The 23,142-nt window shown below is 44.9% G+C and overlaps 1 protein-coding gene across 1 annotated transcript in view; it reads left to right on the top strand.

The window, feature by feature from the left end:
* The window catches only part of ARHGEF6 (Rac/Cdc42 guanine nucleotide exchange factor 6), a 116,834-nt gene extending 113,740 nt beyond the window's left edge, over nucleotides 1-3,094 (top strand). Inside the window, 1 exon segment of the mRNA XM_040404762.1 lies at nucleotides 2,722-3,094. Within this exon segment, the coding sequence (XP_040260696.1) occupies nucleotides 2,722-2,844 (123 nt within the window). The 3' untranslated portion in view covers nucleotides 2,845-3,094.
* The last annotated feature ends 20,048 nt before the right edge of the window (nucleotides 3,095-23,142 follow it).

The following is a 23,142-nucleotide window of genomic DNA, read 5'->3' on the forward strand; positions in this document are numbered from 1 at the left end:
AACGGTCTTGATGGATATGCCTGGCAAGAATTCTCCTCGTAGATCTTTTTCTTGAGGGAGTCCAGGGTCTTTTCCGCTGCTGCCAAATATTTAGCTACTTGGTCAAGGTCTTTGGTTACTTCTTTTGCTGTGGCTCTTTTTGACCATGTAGGTGATTCAGATGTGATAGGAATATTCCATCCTGATGTTCCTTTCATAGCCACTAGATGATGGGTGTCTCTCAGGGTTTCTCAGTTGAGTATTACTGGTCAGTCTGGCCAGTACTCTCTGAGCCGCCATGTCCCTGTGTTCAGTGTAGTTGTCACCTAGGCGGTATTTAGATGGTAGTGTCGACTTCTTGCCATACTGATTGGAAGATGAGAAGTCTGAGAGGTCAGACTCTGATCTAGATGTTACTGATCTATAGTCAAATGAGTCTGACTCCCACATCTTCCAAATTCCCAAAATTCTCCAAATCACTCGATGCGCTCGCCAATATCACTGCTGCTCCCTAGAAAGAAAGTCAAGCAATCTACAGAACACTGAGTGAGCCAGGTTCTAAACCAATCTTCTCACAATGCCGGCGGTTATGACATCAGCACCACGTGTAGAATGGTTCAATTTAAAGGGCCACTGACTCCAAAATAGAGGAATATATTTAATATGGTTCACACAGAAATGCACATAACTCAATGTGTGTTGGCTTAAATGTTCAGTTTGTGTTTCATTTTGTGACTTAAACTCAAATTTTATTTGCACCAAGGCTATTGTTACCTGTTATCAACCATTCAGATAAACAGAAGTCAAAATATCTTTTCTTAATATTCAACATTCCAGTTTAATCATTTCTTTACTATTAAATATTTAGGGCACATTTTTTGTATCATCACCTAGGTGACTTTTGGTTTTTACCATGGTCATCAGCAGGAAGAACTCATTGGCTAAAGCCTAGAATGTTTGCACTGTAAAATGTGGGGGACGGAGTCTCAGTAATAACTAAAGATGGGACTGAACATGAAGGGATGTGGGTTACTTTGACAGTTGGTACCAGGAGAAACTGAGAGGCATAACTGATAGAAAATGGCTGGAGGCTGAGTACAGAGAAATATCAATGCTGATCTAAAACTTAAAGGGGTGTCCGGGTTCGGTGATTATTAGTAAATAGGCTGCTTTTCACTAACAGCCTACATATATTGGGTTCTACCTTTATTTCTTTATTCTGATGCCCCCATTCCTCAGACTGGATTTGCGGACCGGAAGTGTTATTTTTGTCAGCTGGTGACGTACCGGGCTCCTTACTGGTGTGCTAAGCCTCGTCTTCCGCTTAGCAGAGAGCCCGGTGACGTCACCGGGCACAGAGAGGCGTTATTCTGGGCTGAAGGAGGTAGATTTGGAGGCAGGGAACGCTGCTGTTTAGCTTAGTGCACGCCTCTCATCTGCATGTACAACCGCATGAATTCGGTAAGCACGCCTCCCATGTCCTGTAGACACACCTCCCATGGGTTGGGATTGAGACGTCAATCTACAGATTTGCACTGCCTTGCGGGACCCATAAGGCAGTGCGGCAGGAAATGACAGAGGGAGCGCTGCAATGTAAACGTTACCGAGCGCAGCTTCGGGGACCCGGAGGAGTGAAAAAAAAAAACTGGGGACCTTCAGGGGGATCTTACAGATACATTTAACGGTGAATACTAATGTTAGTTAAAAAGACTGTGATCCCGGACAACCCCTTTAAGAAAACTTTAAAGGCTATGTACACCTACAGAGACATTTTTTTTACGTGTATGATTGAATTTAACTAATTTAGGGTGAAAACCATTTGTGAAATTGGTCTTTATTAAAAAATATGGAGCCGATCTGTCACAAAGGGTTAACTGTTTGTTTAGCTGTGTGACTTGTACTTTCACCTTCACTTTGTGCTCTAATAACCCTTAGCTTTAAGTTGCTTAAAGAGGTTTTCACATCTTAGACAATGGGAGTATATTGCTAGGATCTATGCCCCCATTCAGTGTCGGACTGGGGTTCCTAATGCCCACCAGTAAAATTAATTTTGGGGGCCCACCGTACAGATACATTCAAATATTACCTGCTCACACAGCAGCAAGATGCTACCAGATGATTGAATATGGGGTCCCTGCAGCAACTTTGACAAGGTGGGTCCTGGGGAGAAGAGGACACTGGTAGCTTTCCTCTCTACCTAGAAGTCATCTCAGCTCTGATTTTGTCTATAATAATAAACTGGGGAGTTTTTTTTAATAATCTATCAAGTTTATATAAACATAGGCTGTTGAGGAGCTGTACATTGAATATATGTATGTAGTGCAGGAAGTCTACTGTGTTATGTGCCACTTGTGCAGGGGGTGGATGACAGGAAGCCCACCTTGCTCAGATGCCCACTGGTGGATTCACCTGTACCACTATGGGCTAGTCCGAGCCTGCCCCTATTGTCTGATAGGTGCGAGTCCCCTACACTGAGAATGGAGGCGCAAAAGTTGTGGAGGGCTCACTGCGCATGCGCAGCTGTCCTCCATTCATTTCTATGGGGCCACCGAAAATAGTTGAGCACTAGCTTGGTCACCACCTTCCCGTTCCGTTCTCGGTGTAGGTGCAGGTCCGAGTGGTGGAACCCACACCCATCAGACAATGGGGGCATATCCTAATGATATGCCCTCATTGTCTCAGATGGGAAAACACCTTTAAGGTCCTAAACACAGTATATATACTGTCTCTTTATCTTAACAGGAGAACAAAAGGATGAAGCAAAGTTTGGATGAAGAACAAAAGTCAAGAAAGGAATTGGAAAAGTTGGTTCGCAAAATGTTGAAACAAGCTAGTGAGACAGCACGTGACGACCCCTCGCACTAGTTCCCAGTTGTCAGCAGACTCATCCGGGACACTTACTGTAAGGACTTTCTGTAAAGAACTTTTGGAGAACACGGAATAAGGAGTATACCCTTCTCAGCATATGAGGGTCACAGTGAGGGTTAGAAGGAACAGATACATGGCTGGAATCTATTTGAACTTTCTCTATGGCTCTGTGTACCATCATCACACTAGAGGCAGCCATTATGTAGAGTAACATTTTATGTGGCCCCTTTTAAACAGGCATACTGTGTGCTCCTACTTTGTAAAAGTTCCTCAGACGGAGGGATCAAGGTGACATTGGCCTGTACAGTCACATCTCATCCCTGAGTTTTATCATATGTAAACAAGTGCAAACTCCATGAGATTTCCAAGGAGTATATTACAAAGTAGGCGCCCGGACAGTGCTTGGTTCAATAAACCTTATTTATAGTCAACCGGTACAAATTGTCTGTAGCGACAACAATGAGATAAAAAAGAAAAATGGACTGATAGCTGGACTATTGATTAGTTATATTAGTATACGAACAGTCGCACTATAAATGGAATACTCAGCCCTGGTTGGAGTACCGCACTAGAGCTGTTCAGAAAGGGCAGACTGACTATAGGCTTTGTCTCATCAGCGTTGTGAGAATCTTCCTTCTTTAAAGCTAAGTATAATCTAATCAATGGCAAAAGACAGTGAAAGGAATCGTCCTATATAAGCAGCAGTAAAAGATAGACAGCGGAGACGCAACATGATCCAGTGGTGATTGTCACAATGTTCTCCGGCACGCAGGTACAACCAGTTGGCTGGAAAGCAATTGTCCAGCATGTTTAACATATTCACATAGACACGTGATGCTACCCTGTCCTAATGCACAATAAGCACGCTATAGAGTACTCAGGGTGGGTGGAGGGTCCGGCCACTGTGAGGATGGGATTAATGTCACTTTGGGGGTACACTTTTTTTTTATTGCCTTCTCTTCCTATATTGAAAGCACTTCAAAACCTGTTTGGGTATTTATATCATATGTGAATGGGTGTTCAGAACCAAAAAATTACCCCCATGACTTTATAATGAACATAATGGATGTCACCAATAAAAACTGGGGGTGCTGCCCATGATACACAGCAAGGCCCCCTAGTTTTAGGTGTGATTACAGGACGTGTTTTTATCTATCTATCGATCCAGCTCTTGTTCCCTCTTTTACTCTTTTACTAAGTTACCTATTTTTACACAATTTTAGGACTTCCAGCAATAGTTATGACAGACATTTGCCACCAATTAGCAGAGCGTTTGGTAACCATGCTGAAAGCAAGTACATTTTTGTTATTTTTTTGGAGTACTATAGTGTAAAATGGCTTCTTAAAAATGTTGACAATGCCCTTTAAAGGGGGTTGTGCAGAAGTCGAAAAACAGAGCGCTACACTTGTCTATGGTTTGTATCTGGTATTGCAGCTGATCTCTATTGAAGTGAATGGGTCTGAGCTTCAGTACTATATGCATAGTTGGCAGAATAACTCAGGTGGTTTAAATCCCCTCCCTGGGACTGTCCCAAAACATCCAGTAATGCTCCTAGAAACTATCCATTTCAGGGGGAATTTTCACAAACTACACCCCTTACTATTAGCATTGCTCCCTAAGGCCATGCAGTGAAAAGAGGGCGCACCCTTTCTTGCTGGACTTTTGGGGTCTCCTGCCTGATTTTAGGTTGAGCGGCCTTGCTGTTGGGTGTTTGGCAGGATGCAAGGCAGGAGTGCAGAAACACAGGTTGGCGGATGACGGAGGAAAAGACCAGGCCCAATTTGATTACATTAAGTAAACTCTCACTTTACTGATTGGACAATGGGAGCAGTAGTTCATATCGCTATAAAGGGGCACAGTTTCAAAATGTAGTCTTCTCCCAATAACTGTATATGGGCAGCAATAGTGATGGTGGTGCCAATCCCCGAGTCTAATTCAAAAATACTTGCGTTAACCACAGGCGCGATATACTGTCTTGTTTAATTTCTGCAATTCCCAGGCTGACGGGTGCAGACTTTAGATCCAGATGGCTAGTCTGTCTCAAAGTAGTGGGTGCCGGAGGCTATTAACCCTTTCCATAGCAGTAAAGTGTCTTGCCACAAATGAGCAGTTCCTTACTGACATTATCTTGCAAGGCCTTAATGGTTCTGGTCCTTCAAAGATGCCTGGTCTCTTTCTCCTCAGGATTTTTTTGATGATGAAGTAACTTCTCTGGCAGCTGTAGACTCAGAGATAAAGGTTCTCTGAACTTGGACCTAGTTTGCAGGAGCTTGCACATGTAGGTCCTCTCTGTAGCCCTGACTAGACACACACTCAGTCACCAGGAGGGTAAGCGAAGTCCATCACCCTGGGAACCAAAACAATTCTGCCAGTGTTAACCATATATTGTCTATATATTGTACATACATTGCTATTAGGTGTACGGAGTGCGCAAAGAAAATGTGCTTTAACAGTAAATCACAACATTTAACTGAGTAGCAGTAAAATTAACCATTTTATCAGTAGTTAACCCTTTGCAGTTGTCCTCTGGGGCACTGCACCAATTATGCACACACAACCTGTGGACACCTATGGCACTGTATTTGGAAAAAGCAGCCATATTTTCTATTATTGAACAACCCCTTTATGGTTTGCATTAGGGGAAGTGCAGGTTTAAAATAACTTTGGGTGTCATTTGTCAAAACTGGCAACCAATCAGAGTTCAGCTTTTATTTTTTAAACAGCTTGTAGACAGATGAAAGCTGCACTGTGATTGGCTGTGTTGAGTGACCGTTTTTTTCTTTTGCTAGTTTTTCTTAAGGCCCAATTAGTCAGTGTAAATGAACAGTACATTGTTATGTGTAGCCTTCATTTCATATCAGCGCTGCACTAGTGCTCATGTGGCAGTAATAATTCTACATAAACCGGGTTTAGCACTGTGTCATTTTTCCATTCACTTTGCTGTGAAGGCATCGTCCTGTATAGTTGCACTTTAGTATATGCAATAAGGTTCAATGTGCAGTCAAAGAATGTGATCCATTTTCTCTTTACTTGTAATCTTTTTATATCTAACTATCTATTAACCACCATATTTTATGCATATTATTTTTTGGGAATATTAGAAGGCCTGGCCTGAAATGGTTGATATGAGTGTAGGATCCTGGGTATCCGCTAAAAGTACCAATTTCTATGTTTGTGGGAAATTCATCATGTTTTATTTAAATGGAGTCTGTGTCCTCAAAAATCTTATTCTTTAAAGTGAAATATACTTTTTTATTTTATTTTTATGGCTCTGACTCTCGACACCCCCACCCATCAGACAAAACAGTGGACGGAGCCAGAAGCAGAAGCTGCATTAAAAGTGCTAATTCTGGCATTGGAGACTGCAGGGAAAAACTGGAGGGGGTGCCAGGTGTTGGACCCTCATCGATCTTATATTGATGATGATGATGTCCGATAATCACCAATGAGCGGGACAATTATTGGGAAAGAGCATTCTAAGGAACACACCATCACAATAATTTCCCTATGTAAAGGTGGCGCGATAAGCCAATCACTGGTGTGGTCACCTAAATCATCATTTCTTGGCAGCAGATCATACTTTGTAAACAGCATTCTGCTGCCCAGAAAAATTGCATGTGTATGAGGATGCGCAATCACTCTAGTAATCGTTTTGTCCTCATACAGTGCAGATGATTGCTGCATGTAAATGAAGCTCTCACTCCTGCAAGGGGCAGGCAATTATCGGGGATAAACAGTTCATTCCCAATAATTGCTTTCTTTGTCAGCCTGTATAAAGGGCCTGGAAGGTAGGTCATCAATTTGTAGGTCCTGGAAAACTACTTTAATAATGACTGTAGGATAAATTAAGGGGCTTTTCAGTGTTATATCAATTGGGTTCAGGATAGGTCACCAATATCAGATTGGTGGGGTCCAGCATTCCCCCCATACAGGTATTTTTGCAGCCGCTGGAAACAAAACCATTATCAGAGCTCTGTGTTCTTACAAGCGATGTACCTGTGGGACCATCACATGACTAAGGCTGATTTTAGGTACAATGTAAGTTCCTAATGTATGAGTACAAGCAGAGATGTTGAAAATTTTGAGGAATTAATAGAGAAAACGTATTGCAAACATTAAAGGGAACCTGTCACCTCAAAAACTTCATCTACATCCCCCAGCAGGACCTCATAGTAGCCCGCAGCCTGTTAATAATCATATGCTTCATCCTGTTGTCCGATGCTGCATAAGTTAAAAAAAAAAACGCAGTTTTATTCTCCATCAGCGCTATAGTGCCGGCCAGCTTGAAGTCTAGGGGGCAGCGGCCTCCTTGCTTCAAGTCAAGGTAACCACGCCCCCTAACCGTCCCCTCTCGTCTGAGTGTGACAGCCTGCAGTGCGGCAGCGATTCCCCAAGTCTTGCGCGCGGTGCTCTGTGATAATGAGCTATTCCATCTCCTGCTGCCACTGTTAGCATGCGCGAGAATTGGGGAATCGCGCCCGCACTGCAGGCTGTCACTCTCAGACGAGAGGGGACGGTTAGGGGGTGTGGTTACCTTGACTTGAAGCAAGGAGGCCGCTGACACCTTGACTTCAAGCTGGCCGGCAATATAGCGCTGATAGAGAATAAAACTGTGTTTTTTTAACTTGTGTAGCATCTGACAACAGGATGAAGCATATGATTAGTAACAGGCTGCAGGCTACTATTAGGTACTGCTGGGGGATGTAGATGCATTTATGAGGTGACAAGTTCCCTTTAAGTATTGCCTAATTACCACTGGACCTTTCTCCCTATGCTAAGACAGTCAGGTAGTAAGCAGGCTTATGTGACACCCTAGTTCTAATTAGAAGTTAGTTTAAAAGGGTTCTCTTGGAATTAATTTCGTGGAAGAAAATACAATTACTAAAATACTTAAATATTAATTTAATCACACAGAAGTTACTACATAAAACTGAGCTAAAATGCTGCCTCATCTTCCTCTCTGCTCTGCTTGTCAGGAATTATTATTATGAATACAGCTGATAGATCTTCAGCTAAATCTCTGTAGGTATGGAGTTCATGGAAAGACATGAAGAACAGAGTATAGGGATGTGGATAATGAGCAGCAGCACTTGTATGCAGTCTCCATTACCACAGTCTGTCCTGTCCGTCCTCTCTGTACTTCATGTCTCCTCATGAACTCCATTCCTACAGAGATTCAACTGAAGATTGGCTGTGTTCAGGATCATAATCCCTGACACACTGAGCAGAGATGAGGATATAGCAGCTCTTTAGCTCAGTGTTCTGAAGTAACTTGTCCTCCTGTGTGATTAGGACAGATTTTATGTGTACTAATAGGACGGTGACCATTTTATTTCTCCTAATTACTGTTGAGCGAATCAAAGTATCTGAAGTGGACTTTTATCTGAATTTCAGGAAAAATTCTATTTGCTGCAAAGCCGATTTCCTCTTGCTTAGTGGTAACGAGTCTACTTTAAATGGTGGTATAAAAAACAAACATACTCACCGCACACCCATTTGTGTGCGAAGAGGCTATTGTGGCCATCTTGATTGCAAAAAACACGTAAAAATGTCATGTGGGATGCGTGTACGTCACTGCGCTGGGAGAGTAGAGTACATCATCAACCATGATGTCACAGCACCCAGCCAGCGTGATAATGTCATCATGTCCCTGCGCAAGATTTTGCGCCATGTCTTCAATCAAGATGGCCGTGACAGCCTCTCTGCAATCAAATGGATAAGGGGAATAGCCCTTGAAAGGCCTTAAAGAGGACCTTTCACTAGATTAAAAACTCTAAACTAAGTATACAGACATGTAGATCGGCGCCCAGGGATCCCCCTGCACTTACTTTTATACCTGGGCGCCGCTCCGTTCGCCCGGTATAGCCTCCGGTATCTTCACATGTTAGGCTCCACCCAGGGGAACCTGCCGGCGTCTCTTTTTCCCATGCTGTAGCGCTGGCCAATCGCAGCGCTCAGCTCATAGCCGGAGAGGAAAAAAAACTCTCAGGCTATGAACTGAGCTCTGCGATTGGCCAGCGATACAGCATGGGAGAAAGACGCCGGCAGGTTCCCCTGGGTGGAGCCTAACATGTGAAGATACCGGAGGCTATACCGGGCGAACGGAGCGGCACCCAGGTATAACAGTAAGTGCAGGGGGATCCCTGGGCTCCGATCTACATGTCTGTATACTTAGTTTAGATTTTTTAATCTAGTGAAAGGTCCTCTTTAATTTTAATCTCAGATGCGCGATTAGTGATGAATGTGGCATCTGAGGGGATCCATGATGGGAACGATACAATCGCCATTCATTGCGCCCGCTACATACAAAGAAATGCTCTTTCTGTGAAATTTGGCAAAGCAGTCGAATCAAATTTTCTATAACTTCACTCATCTCTACTCCTAATGATTGGTACCTAGACAAAATGAGCCATTAAAACTAATGAAAGGTATTTGGGAATATATTTATAATAAAGTAATATTTAAGTTTTTTTATTTTATTAGTTCCCAGAGAATCCTTTTAAATAGTAGAGAAATGCATATGGGCAGTGGTGTAACTAGAAATGACTGGGCCGCACAGCAAATTTTTGAATGGGTCCCCCCCCTCCAGCAAATTCTTCTCAACACCTTCCTTCTGATCAACCCCCACTTCTGTGGCTAGTCAAAATTACTGTCTCAGACCAGGTCTGGCAGCCGTCCGTCTGTTTCCTACACGTATATACTGTATGTCATGTCGCTGTATATACTGTGATTGTATAATACTGTTCAAGGGGACCTGACAATAAAATCTGTTAGTCCTCCTCCTGGGTGGACCCCTTCTGAGTTTGGGCTTTGTAGCACCTGCTTACCATGCTTCCACTATAGCTACACCCCTGTATATGGGTCGCCTCACTAGCCAAAAGGGCCCACTGCCAGACAGAAAACCACATTTACACACATGAAAAATTCGAGCCTCACCGATCGGCATTTTGGTAGGTGCAATTGCACTTAATAACAACTCTTAATATGAAAGGATCCGTCCTTGTGACCATTTACCTTTTAATAAATCATCTGGATCCCAGTGGGAAAACAAGCCCAGTGATTGCTGTCCGTCTATTTCCAATGGCCTAGAGCTGTTTAAAAATCTGCTGAAGGCACTGAAAAGGTTTCAGGCTGGTTTTTTCTATACAGGTTGCAGGAACGTTATGCCCAGGGAAAAATACCAGAGAATTGCAATTTGTGATTTTACAATAGTTATGAAAAAATGTTGAGGTCATGTCCATCTAATGTATAAAAATGCAAAGAAAAGATCGCCCAATCCCATGGCGTTCCAGCACCAATTATCTGGGTAAACTTTGTTGCCTTCACTGCAGTGATGACATACCTGACTATGTCACATGACAATCTTAGTTATTTATTTTCTAATTTTAGATTGTTCCCAGACTTCATCAAACTTTTGTGAGGTTTCAGAAGGCCCCCTTAAATCCATTTTGGAAGTGCAGTTGGGCCATTGATCGGCTGATTGCTGCAGGTCCAGCTTCCCTTTGATAAGCTGTAATTTCAGGGGAAAGTTAGCCTAACAATACATTTTCCCTGCCCAGTTAATGACCACTTGATTACACATGCTGGACAGTGATTGTATCTGGATGAGCTTGATCCGCCATACACTGCGTGCAGAATTATTAGGCAAATGAGTATTTTGACCACATCATCCTCTTTATGCATGTTGTCTTACTCCAAGCTGTATAGGCTCGAAAGCCTACTACCAATTAAGCATATTAGGTGATGTGCATCTCTGTAATGAGAAGGGGTGTGGTCTAATGACATCAACACCCTATATTAGGTGTGCATAATTATTAGGCAACTTCCTTTCCTTTGACAAAATGGGTCAAAAGAAGGACTTGACAGGCTCAGAAAAGTCAAAAATAGTGAGATATCTTGTAGAGGGATGCAGCACTCTTAAAACTGCAAAGCTTCTGAAGCGTGATCATCGAACAATCAAGCGTTTCATTCAAAATAGTCAACAGGGTCGCAAGAAGCGTGTGGAAAAACCAAGGCGCAAAATAACTGCCCATGAACTGAGAAAAGTCAAGCGTCCAGCTGCCAAGATGCCACTTGCCACCAGTTTGGCCATATTTCAGAGCTGCAACATCACTGGAGTGCCCAAAAGCACAAGGTGTGCAATACTCACAGACATGGCCAAGGTAAGAAAGGCTGAAAGACGACCACCACTGAACAAGACACACAAGCTGAAACATCAAGACTGGGCCAAGAAATATCTCAAGACTGATTTTTCTAAGGTTTTATGGACTGATGAAATGAGAGTGAGTCTTGATGGGCCAGATGGATGGGCCCGTGGCTGGATTGGTAAAGGGCAGAGAGCTCCAGTCCGACTCAGACGCCAGCAAGGTGGAGGTGGAGTACTGGTTTGGGCTGGTATCATCAAAGATGAGCTTGTGGGGCCTTTTCGGGTTGAGGATGGAGTCAAGCTCAACTCCCAGTCCTACTGCCAGTTTCTGGAAGACACCTTCTTCAAGCAGTGGTACAGGAAGAAGTCTGCATCCTTCAAGAAAAACATGATTTTCATGCAGGACAATGCTCCATCACACGCTTCCAAGTACTCCACAGCGTGGCTGGCAAGAAAGAGTATAAAAGAAGAAAATCTAATGACATGGCCTCCTTGTTCACCTGATCTGAACCCCATTGAGAACCTGTGGTCCATCATCAAATGTGAGATTTACAAGGAGGGAAAACAGTACACCTCTCTGAACAGTGTCTGGGAGGCTGTGGTTGCTGCTGCACGCAATGTTGATGGTGAAGAGATCAAAACACTGACAGAATCCATGGATGGCAGGCTTTTGAGTGTCCTTGCAAAGAAAGGTGGCTATATTGGTCACTGATTTGTTTTTGTTTTGTTTTTGAATGTCAGAAATGTATATTTGCGAATGTTGAGATGTTATATTGGTTTCACTGGTAAAAATAAATAATTGAAATGGGTATATATTTGTTTTTTGTTAAGTTGCCTAATAATTATGCACAGTAATAGTCACCTGCACACACAGATATCCCCCTAAAATAGCTAAAACTAAAAACAAACTAAAAACTACTTCCAAAAATATTCAGCTTTGATATTAATGAGTTTTTTTGGGTTCATTGAGAACATGGTTGTTGATCAATAATAAAATTAATCCTCAAAAAACAACATTGCTTACCGGTAATCGTTTTTCTCGATACCCATGACGGCACCCTGTGCGACTCAGGACCTCCCATCAGGACAGGAAACCTGAGAAGATAAAAAGGACACACCTCCACACAACACCAGTAGAAGAAATAAATTGTTCTCCGGAGAGAAGTGACAAAGGGTTAAAAACCCCCTTTTTTTTTTTTTTTTTTTATCTATATTACGTCATATAGACCTGGCAAAAAGCCATCAACAAATATATATATATCTGCTTGGGAAGGGAAATATCGGGTGCCGTCATGGGTATCGAGAAAAACGATTACCGGTAAGCAATGTTGTTTTCCCCTCACCCATGACGGCACCCTGTGCGAGATAAACTATAAGTAGAACCTAGGGGGGGGGCCACAGCCTGAAGGACTTTCTCTCCAAAGGAAGCATCAGAATGGAGCTGTAATCTGTAATGTTTAAGAAAAGTATGCGGGGAGCTCCAGGTAGCCGCCCTGCAAATCTGGGCTAACGATACATCAGCTTTCTCAGCCCACGAAGTAGACACCGCCCTCGTAGAATGGGCCCCAAAACCTGAAGGGGGGGGAGACCCAGGGAAATATAAGCTCTAGCTATGGCCTTCTTCACCCATCTAGCAATAACCCCTCGGGATGCTTTTTTCCCCCTATTTCCTCCTAAAAACTGAATCAGGAGGTTCTCGTCCTTTCTCCAAGGAGCCGTAACATCTAAGTAGACTAACAAGCATCTCTTGACATCCAAGCAATGAAACTTTTCCTCCAAGCTATTGGAGGGGTTAGGAAAAAAGGAAGGCAACACAATGTCTTGGCTCCTATGAAAATCGGAGACAACCTTGGGAAGAAAAGAAGGCAAGGGCCTAATAACTATCTGGTCATCCTGGATGATCGTATAGGGCGGAAATGCCGAGAAGGCCTGGATCTCCGATATCCTCCTAGCCGAGGTAATAGCCAGGAGGAAAGCCATCTTAATGGATAAGATGTCAATGGGAACCTCTAGTAAGGGTTCAAAGGGTCTATCGGTTAGGGCCGTCAAGACCCTATTTAGGTCCCAAGGAGGGGAAAGAGGTCTAACGGAAGGACAGATTCTGGCAGCGGCAGAAAGGAAACGCTTGACCCACGGGTGGTTTGCTAATTGGAAGTCAAAAAAGTAGCTCAAGGCCGACACCTGAACTTTTAAGGTGGAGGCCTTGAGCCCTTTGTCTAACCCTGCTTGTAGAAAGTCCAAAACCTTAGGGATTTCAGGAGGACTAAATGGATCAGGGCTAGAACCCAAAAAGGAAGAAAAGACATTCCACACCCTATTATACTTCCTAGCTGTTGACGCTTTTTTGCTACCTAGAAGGGTGGAAACAACTTTGCTAGAAAGCCCTCTCTTCAACCAGATGTCCCTGTCAATCTCCATACTGCCAACTGAAGAATCCCCGGATTGGGATGCCATACAGGCCCCTGGGAGAGTAGATCCTCCCTCGGAGGGATCACCCAGGGAGGGCCCCTGGCTAGACTTAAGAGGGTGGGGTACCAGATTCTCTTGGGCCACTTTGGGGCTATCATGATTATGGTGGCTCCCTCCGTCCGTACTTTTTTCAGAACCTGCGGGATTAGGGAAATAGGTGGGAAGGCATAGCCGAGTTCCTGGCTCCAATCCTGAGCCAGACTGTCTACCGCTGTAGGATTCTCTGTGTAATCTAGGGAGAAGAACCTCTTTGTCTTCCTGTTCTTCCGGGTGGCAAAGAGATCTATAGTTGGGGTCCCAAACATTGTTACAATCTGGGAAAAAACTTCCTCGTTCAGACTCCACTCTGCCTGCCTGAGTTCTACTCGACTTAGAAAATCGGCCACCGTGTTCTCTTTCCCTTTCAAGTGTATTGCGGATAAGACCAGGTTCCTGTCTTCCGCTATTTTGAAAATTTCCTGGCAGAGGAAGATTAGGGATGGTACTTTTGTCCCGCCTTGATGATTTATATAGGCCACTGTTGTTGAATTGTCCGAGTAAAATACCAACTTTCTGTTGGAGACCTCTGGAACTGCCACCTTTAGTACTCTTTCTACCGCCTTGAGCTCCTTGTAATTTGACGTGCAGACCCGGGTTTTTAAATCCCATCTTCCCTGCCAGTATTTTCCTTCTGAATGAGCTCCCCAGCCCCACGGACTGGCGTCTGTCGTTATCAGCATGGGTTCTATGAAGGACCAAGGCATTCCTATCGAGAGGTTCTTCTCGGACGTCCACCACAGAAGGGAGTACCTTGCTCTGGAGGAAAGATGAAATTTTCTCTCTAGTGTTTGTGGAAGACCATTCCAAATCTTCAAGATATCTGACTGTAACGGTCTCGTGTGGATCTGAGCGAATGGTACGGCTGGAATTGTAGCCGTCAGGTGCCCCAGTACTGCCATCGCTTCCCTGATGGAACATTGGAAGGACCGGAAAAGGAACCAAACATGCTCTATTGTCGAGGACACTTTCTTCTGAGGGAGGAATGTCTTCTGAGCCGTAGAATCTAGCTGCATTCCTAAAAAGGTGCAAACTTGAGAAGGGGTTAGACAAGATTTTTCTTGATTCATTTTCCACCCCAGATCCTTCAACAGAGAGCACACCAGGGCGAGCTCTGCTTGTAACTGCTCCCTTGTTTGGGCTATGAACAAAAAGTCGTCCAGATATGGTACTACTACTATCCCAGATGATCGAAGGAATGCCACCATCTCCGACACGACCTTGGTGAAAATTCTCGGGGCTTGAGAGACCCCAAACGGCAGTGCCCTGTATTGTAGGTGCAGAAGTTGGCCCCGTACTTGGACAGCCGTCCTTAAATACTTTTGGGAGGAAGAGTGAATTGGGACGTGATAATAGGCATCCTCTAGGTCTATACTTGCCATCCAGCAACCCTGGTATAACAGGTCTAAAGTTGTCTTTATAGTTTCCATCCGGAATTTTTTGTATCTCAGGAATTTGTTTAGACGCTTTAGGTTCAGAATCATACGAAAGGAACCATTGGGTTTCTTTATTAAAAAGAGTGGGGAGTAAAACCCCCTGCCCTCCTCCCTCCCCGGGACCTGGCAAACCACTCCTTTGTCCAACAATAACTGAACCTCTCTCTCCAGAACTGTGGATTTTAGAGGATCCTTTGGAGTTGGAGTGTGGGTGAAAAAGACTTGGGGATAGGAGCGGAACTCCAACCTGAATCCCTCCGCTATCCCCCCCAAAACCCACTTGTTTTGGGTGACGTTCGCCCAAGCCGGGAGAAAGGCAGAGAGTCTCCCCCCAACCTGGAGTCTGGCGTCATTGCTTGTCTTTTGGTTTGTTATCCTGGGATTTAAACAGGAAACCGCTAGTTTTTCTTGGAAATCTATCCCTTTCCTTCCTATCATAGGGCTTACCCCTCTGTTTTCTAAAGCCCTGCTGGGGTTTACGAAAAAAGGGGGGTTTTTGAGGGACAGGAAACCCTTTTTTCTTGTCAGATGCCTTCTCCAAGATGTCATCCAGGGAGGATCCAAACAATCTATCACCCTCACACGGAAGGGCACACAGCCTGGCCTTAGACCCCTGGTCACCCTTCCATGACCTAAGCCAAATGGCTCTTCTAGCCGCATTTGTCATAGCTGAGGACTTGGCAGCAAAGCGCATAACATCCGTAGAAGCATCCGTTAAAAAATCTGCCGCTTTAGCAAAGGTGGGAAGAGAAGCTAAGATTTCCTCCCTGGGCTTTTTTTCCCTCAGATGTTTCTCTAGCTGTTCAATCCACAATCTTAAGGACCGGGATACCCAAGTGGCTGCCACTGCGGGTCTAAGACAAGTAGCGGAAGTTTCCCATGCCCGTTTAAGGTATATATCTGCTTTCTTATCTAATGGGTCCGACAGGCAACCCAGATCATCAAAGGGGAGGGCAGATCTCTTAGCTATCTTAGCGACTGGAGCATCTACCGTAGGAGCCCTATCCCAGCTGGAGGAAACTTTCTCTTCATAAGGATATTTCCTTTTCACCGAGGAGGGTAAGAAAAACTTTCTATCAGGATTCTTCCATTCTCTATTGATGATCGCTTGCATGTTATCATGAATAGGGAAGACCCGATGTTTTTTAGGGCCTAATGCCTGAAAGGCCTGGTCCGCAACTGATCTGGTCTGCTTAACTTCTTCTAATTGCATGGTTGCTCTGACCGCTTTTAATAACGGCTGCGTGTCCTCTGGGGAAAAGAAGGATCTCCCTGAATAATCTTCATCCGAGGAGTCCGAATCACTAGACAATAGTTGTCCGGATTCTCCGCCATCTTCGGAAGAGTCCAACTCAATACTGTCGTACTCTGTATCCTTTCCTGGTTTATCTGGGGACCTGGCACGGCTCTTACTGAATGCTTTAAAGGACGCCTTAATAATAGATTTCATGGATTTAGTAAGGGTCTGGGATTGCTCTGCTACCAGATTATCTATACACGCTGAGCATAACGCCTTCTGATAAGATGCAGATAGGGGCACTTTACACTCCGCACATTCCTTGTGTCTTGTCTTAGAAGATGATTTTTTAGGTGGTTTAGGGATCTAAAAACAATCATAAGAAACACCATATTAGAATAAAAAGGAACGCTCTCACCCTGAAGCTTTTCCTTTTTTCCCCATCCTCAGACCGGTACCGGACTTGCAGGCCTCAAGGGTTCCTGGGGTTCAGCGCGTCCTTCTGTAGGCTCCGACATGATTGCCCAGGATCGCTACGTGGCACATCCAAATTGTGCCCCAGCTGGCTGCCTGAACCTGCCGCCGTATTTGTATTTTAAAGGACGCGCTCCGGCCTCTACTTCCGGGTCCTGCACGGGCTAAGCCCCGCCCCCCCGACGTCATCTCCAGGAGACGGCCCCGCGCATGCGCATAAGCGCACGGACGCGCGGGCGCCATCTTGGAACTGGGCAGAGCGAGGAAGAGCATGGGGAGCCGCCTGGACACGGCCACAGCGGCTCCCCGCAGGGCCGGAGAGAGGGCAAGCGCAGGCAGACTTATGGGGAGCGGCTTCCGGCACGGCCACAGAACTACCGCTCCCCAGGGATAGGACTTCCCACGGCACTCAGCCACAGACCTTTCCCAGCTCCGGTGTCTTGGAGGTACGTCTTCAGCAGTGCTGCTTCTCAGGATCTCCCATCCGGAGGACAGGAAACCTGAACTGGTGTTGTGTGGAGGTGTGTCCTTTTTATCTTCTCAGGTTTCCTGTCCTGATGGGAGGTCCTGAGTCGCACAGGGTGCCGTCATGGGTGAGGGGAAATACAACTTGCCTAATAATTCTGCACTCCCTGTAGTGTTAGCCAGTCTATGCGCTTTACTTGAAGGGGGTTTTGAATGGGGAAACCCCCTCTGTGACATCCATATGTTCCAACAAGGCATGTGTCTTGGGGAGACATCCTCTTTAAAGTAGACATGTTCCTGCCTTAGATTGCTCTCACAATCTACAAACTATTTGTTTTAGGATTTGGTGAGCAAGCAAGTTTTAGATTACTTTTGTGTGATCTGTTGTATGATATTTTACTCTTTTGTAATGTATCCAATTCTACAAAAATCTGAACTGAAAGATTTTGAGGACCTCACTCATCTAAATGTTCATGGTGACATCAGTATTCATTTTCCAATGTGATATTCCTGTAGGGTTAATGCACACAGGTATCTGTTAATAGAACTAATAAAATATTTCTCATGAACCAAGCCAAGTTATTCCGGGGACAACCTTTAAATACACAATGAGACGACATTACATTTGTGATCTTCTCCAATAAGAGGAACATCATAAGAGGACCATCTATGCAAGCACTAGAATCCAAAGATACATAAGACGGAAAGTAAGCCATGGGTGTAATAATAGACATAGTATATGTATTGCTTTAGGGCTGTTTACAGAACATGTAAATACTATGCGTTTCTGCTGTGCTATAACCTTGTAAGCACCAGTTTTACCCTTGGGAGGTGTTTTGTTGCTATTCTTGTGTTTTGGTTTTCTATTAATTTTTTATTGCTATTTGACATTTTCAATAAATCTTTTTTTTTTTATATAAATGTTAGTATAATGTATAGAGTTTTATTCTTTTACACTTTTACACTGCACTTATCTGTCCATGATGCATCAGTGCCCTGCTTTAAAATTAATATCCTCTATTCAACACCATTTTTAGATCAAATATTCTCTTGCTGATTGATTTCTTAATATATCTTCAAAGTGGATGAAGCTCAGTTTTTTATTCTTGACTCTAAATCCTCTGCATAATCACTGTTAAAAGATTAGAGTCTGATTGTGACCACCAACCACCACTACAGACTGTTTTACTATTTAGTTCAGTGTGCATACAGTATGCAGTTCATAAGTTCTCTTAAAGGGGTTGGCCGGGTTCAGAGCTGAACCCAGACATATCCCCATCTTCACACCTCCGGTCCCCCTGATATGAACATCAGAGCATTTCATGCTCCGATGCTCTACATTGTCCTGCACTGAATCACGCAGGGCAAAGGCATTTTTCATAGATCTGGTGACGTACTGGGCTCTTCATAGGGACTGCTAGGTAGAGGCTTCCGCCCAGCAGTGAGCCCGGTGATGTCACCGGCACTAACTGGTGGGCTTTAGTGCTGCCCTAGCCTGTAAAATGGTTAGGGCAGCACTAAAGCTCGCCCATCAGATCTAGGGCAAGGGAGAGCATCGGAGCATGAAATGCTCATATCAGAGGGGCCGGAGGGGTGAATATGGGGATATGTCCGAGTTCAAACCTCTTCAAGTGCAGGCAGTCAGCATGGTATCTTTTAACTATACATTTGGAAGAAAAAAGTAAGTGAACCCTTTAGAATTTCCAGGATTTCTGCACTGATTACTAATAAAACGTGGCTTGATTGTTATCCAAGTCAAAATTCTAGAGGAACACAGTCTATCTAAACTAATGACACTCAAAGATTTGTACCATTCATGCCTTTTATTGAGCAACAAGGAAGCCACAAGGAAGGGAGAAAATTTAAGTGAGCCTTTTGTGTTAATTAATTCTTCAAATGCTAAGTGGCAAAAGGTTTAAGCAGATGAGATTGGAAGTATAGGTTTTTACAAATGCTTTCCCTATTAAATAAAGGCACATAGAGCCTGGTTACTTTCAAATCTGTTCTTGAACAGGAACGGTCAGTGTGAACTATGCCTGTAATAATAGGTAAAGGACAGTGCAGCCCTGACTTCCACTGACATCACTGTCCCTACCTACTTGGACGATCTGCCCTAAAAGTTGCCCCTAACTTGTCCCTATTCCAAGTGCATGGACCCAGGAAGGAAGGGGTAAACAGTCTAGTCAGGTCAGAAAGCAACACCAGAAATAAACAGAGCCCAGTACCAAGCCACGTCCAAACCAGGAGAAAATGTCAGCAAAATCATGACACCAAATCAAGGTCAGGTTAACTAAAGGTCAAAGTCAGAAAACCAGCAATCCGTAGAGTAGTAGCACTAGTGATGCAGGAACAACAATCATAGGCAACTTTGTCCAGCAGTTGTCTGCTTAAATCTCTTCCTGGAAGCCAGAGCTGTGACTGATTGGCCCAATGACCCTGTTCCCTGATAGGCCAAGCAGCTCCCTTGTCAGCGAGGCTTACTGCCACAGTAACAGAATGACGCAAGCAGTGCTGCCATGCAGAGGCAGGGAGGGCCACCGGGTGATTCCATGACAATGCCATGATGCAAACAACTTTTTGAAGACCTCACAAGATGTTATATAGCTATAAAGGCTTTAAAGACCTGGTTGTTAATCAATCTATAGTTAGGCAAATTATCTACCAATATAGTAAATTTAGGACTGTTGCTACTCTTCCTAGGAGTGATCCTCCTGCTATGATCATTCTAAGTACAAAAAAGGCAATCCTGAAAGAGTTGAGAAAGAACCCAAGGGTAACAGCATAGACCTACAGAAAAGAAGGACAGCAGGAAGGTCGCCACTGCCGTTCAACAATGCTGCCCATCTAAAGTTTTCCTGAGACCACCTGGATGTTTCACAGTACTTCTGGAAAAATGTTCTATGGACAGATGAGCCAATTTTTCTGCACAAATGCACACATAGCTATTTGGAGGAAAAGTACTAAGCACACCAAAACAAAAACTTCACCCCAACTGTGAAGCATGGTGGGGAGAGAGCATCATGGTGTGGGGCTGCTTTGCAGCTTCAGGGCCTGGATCCCTTGTGATCACTGACAGAACAGTGAATCCTAACCAGCATTAGTTGTTTACAGCTATTAGGTAATGGCATTTGCAGGTTCTATTTCCTTTCAGAACATTTGGAGGTGTATGTGACAAAAATGGACAAGAACGCTTTGGTGGTGAAGCAGTATCTCAAGGCTAGAATGACATAACCAAACAATTTGTTGTTGGTCTCTTTTTGGAAACCAAAGGGATCGGACAGGCAGTATCATGCATAAATAGGTTTTCAGTTAAAAGGAAAAAAATATCACTACAGGATGATTAAAAAGTATAAATCTACACAATACTGGCTGATGCTGCATGGTTCTACCTGTCAAAAACAGGCAGATCCATTTATTGGGATCCAGAATCTTTTTCAAAATGGATCATAAAACACTTGTCATGAGGGGCGTGGCCGGCTATGAAGGAGTGAGGACGCGCTCCGCTCGGGCTCCTCGACACACCCAGAGAAAGCACCCCTCAGCCTCCAGCCACAGATGGGCAAAGTGATCAAAAAGGGTAGAGCCTGATCAACGGCTCCCCTGGCATCTTCACAAGGCGGCCTGCCACGGCTTTTCGCCCGACAGTCCCGACCTGAATGAGTGCGCTATGCGCTTGCAAGATGGCGCCGAGGGCCCTGTCGCGTGGACCACTGAGACGCATCATGAAGCGCCTGGGAACCCTCCTTCCTCACCGGACGGACGAAGATCCAGGTCCGCATCAGTACCTCTTTTGTTCGCCTCCATTGAGCAGTGCCAGCCACTCCAGAGCCCGGATCCATTTGTCACCAGTAGGCCACGATCCACCCAGAGGAGCACGGACTCTGGTTCCTCTTACCTGCCGGACATTCCTCAAGCCGCTGCATTTCTGCAGCACATGGTGACACCGCAGGTCAGTGCAGGGGGCTCACCCCCCTACCCACAAAGGGCTCCACAAATGCTTCCTAGCCCTGCTACCCCAGGAAACATGGCTTTTAGGTCTTTAGCGGCCTCCTTCTATCCCAGGGTGCAGGCACCTAAAGTATTCCCTACTCTGGATGCTCCAGATATCCATAGGAGGTCCTCCTGGGATCACTCATCTCCACACAACGACCTCCCTCAGCAGGGACCGCCCTTGATCTGCCATCAAAGGTCCCTTGACTGGCCAGCAGCTCAAGCTTCCTCTCCGAAAGTGTTGCAGGAACCCTTCCAGCCTCCTTCCAGCTCCCCTGGTCCATCCCTGGCGGCGTCCCCCAATTGGTCCACGGGGTCCTCATGGGATGACTCCGTACGCATTTATCTGAAACTGACTCAGGCATGAAGGCTACATCTGACCCCGCAGCTACATCCCCTCAGGGATCTCCTCCGTATCTCACCCCGAGATTACCATCCTCTACCGCTTTATTTGATGAGGACTCCAGAGTCCAGACCACCCACTATTGCGGACCTGCGGACCCTTATATGCTCGCTACCTTCTAAGACAGATCTATCTAGCTTTGCTGCCAACATCTTGCAAGAATGTAAGCGTGAATTTTCTCAAATGCACTCTGACATGGCCATACTCGACACTAAAGTTGATTCAGTTATGCAGGAACATGCAACCTTGTCAACAACTGTCCAAGATTTGCAAGACAAAGTGCAGATCCACGACGCACAACTGCATGCCCTACAGCAACACCTTGACGACATAGAAAACCATAGTCCGTGATCTGCGGATCAGAGGCCTTCCAGGGTCAATAACATCGACAGTCCTCCTACCCACTATTGTAAAACTTTTCAATGGACTCCTGGGATGTCCACCAAGCTCCTACATTGAGATCGACAGGGCCCATAGAGCTTTGTGCCTGCTACTGGATCTTCTCAAAGACTGTGGAATCTCCTATCGCTGGGGCTATCCGTTTGCTCTATTTGCAGGTCCCAAAGGACATGTTGCCACTCTCCGCAACCCTTCGGATCTTCCACAATTTCTATTACAGCTAGACCTGCCGCCGGTGGACTTGGGACCCTGGTCGTCTATTCTTCCTGCTGCTCCTCTGTTGCTGAGACAAACCCCGTTCGCCCCATGTCGTCGGCACATCTGGAGTACCAGACCTATGCCGCGGGGACGATGACAGAAATGACCGGCTGGTCTCAGACGTGGATCCTCACCCAATCTTGACACCTGAAGTGTCGCCTGCTATCTCTGATCGGGACTCCTATCCTACAACCATAACAGTTTATTCTTCTTGTTTGCCTAATACCATTTGGCTATTCTCATTTGCTTCTTTCCACTGGCTGGTGATTTCAACTATCAACCTGAAACAACTGGGAATGTGGTAGGCCTACTCTTATCCGCATGCTACCTTCCCCCAATACTTAGAGACACTCCCTCGGGTGTCTCCTTAGACCTTTTGGTCATACTATCAGTGTTTTTCTTCTTCCCCACTCCTCCTACCTTTTGTTTCTTTCTCGTCTCTTGTTTGTTACCCTCTCCCTTTTCCCTTGTGTTCTCTTCCGTTAGAAATGGCATCGCTGAAAATTGTATCTTTCAACGCGAAAGCTCTCAACACCCCTGAAAAGAGAGCCCAAATACTCCACCACTTCCACCGCCAGAAAGTACACGTTGTCTGTTTTCAGGAAACGCACTTCAAAGAAGGTAACGCCCCGGGTATACAACATCGGCACTACATGACCTGGCACCTTGCAAACAATCCAGTGAATAAGACAAAAGGAGTCACCATAGCGATTCATGAATCATTACCTCACTAGGTGCTGGGCTGTGCTGCAGGTTTCTTGATCCTTGTACTAATAATTGGTGGACGTGAATTCACCTTTCTCAATGTCTATGCCCCAATCAGAATCAAGCTTCCTTTATCTTGGATCTAATTGACAAAAGCATGCCCCTGATCCGAGGATCAGTCATCTTATGTGGCGATTTCAATCTAACTCTAGACCCCACACTTGACAACTCGACCGGGCGTGCTTCCCTTACCTACTCCACTATTTAAAAAGTCAA

Source organism: Bufo bufo, chromosome 8, assembly GCF_905171765.1.
Source record: "Bufo bufo chromosome 8, aBufBuf1.1, whole genome shotgun sequence".
NCBI classification, from domain to species: domain Eukaryota; kingdom Metazoa; phylum Chordata; class Amphibia; order Anura; family Bufonidae; genus Bufo; species Bufo bufo.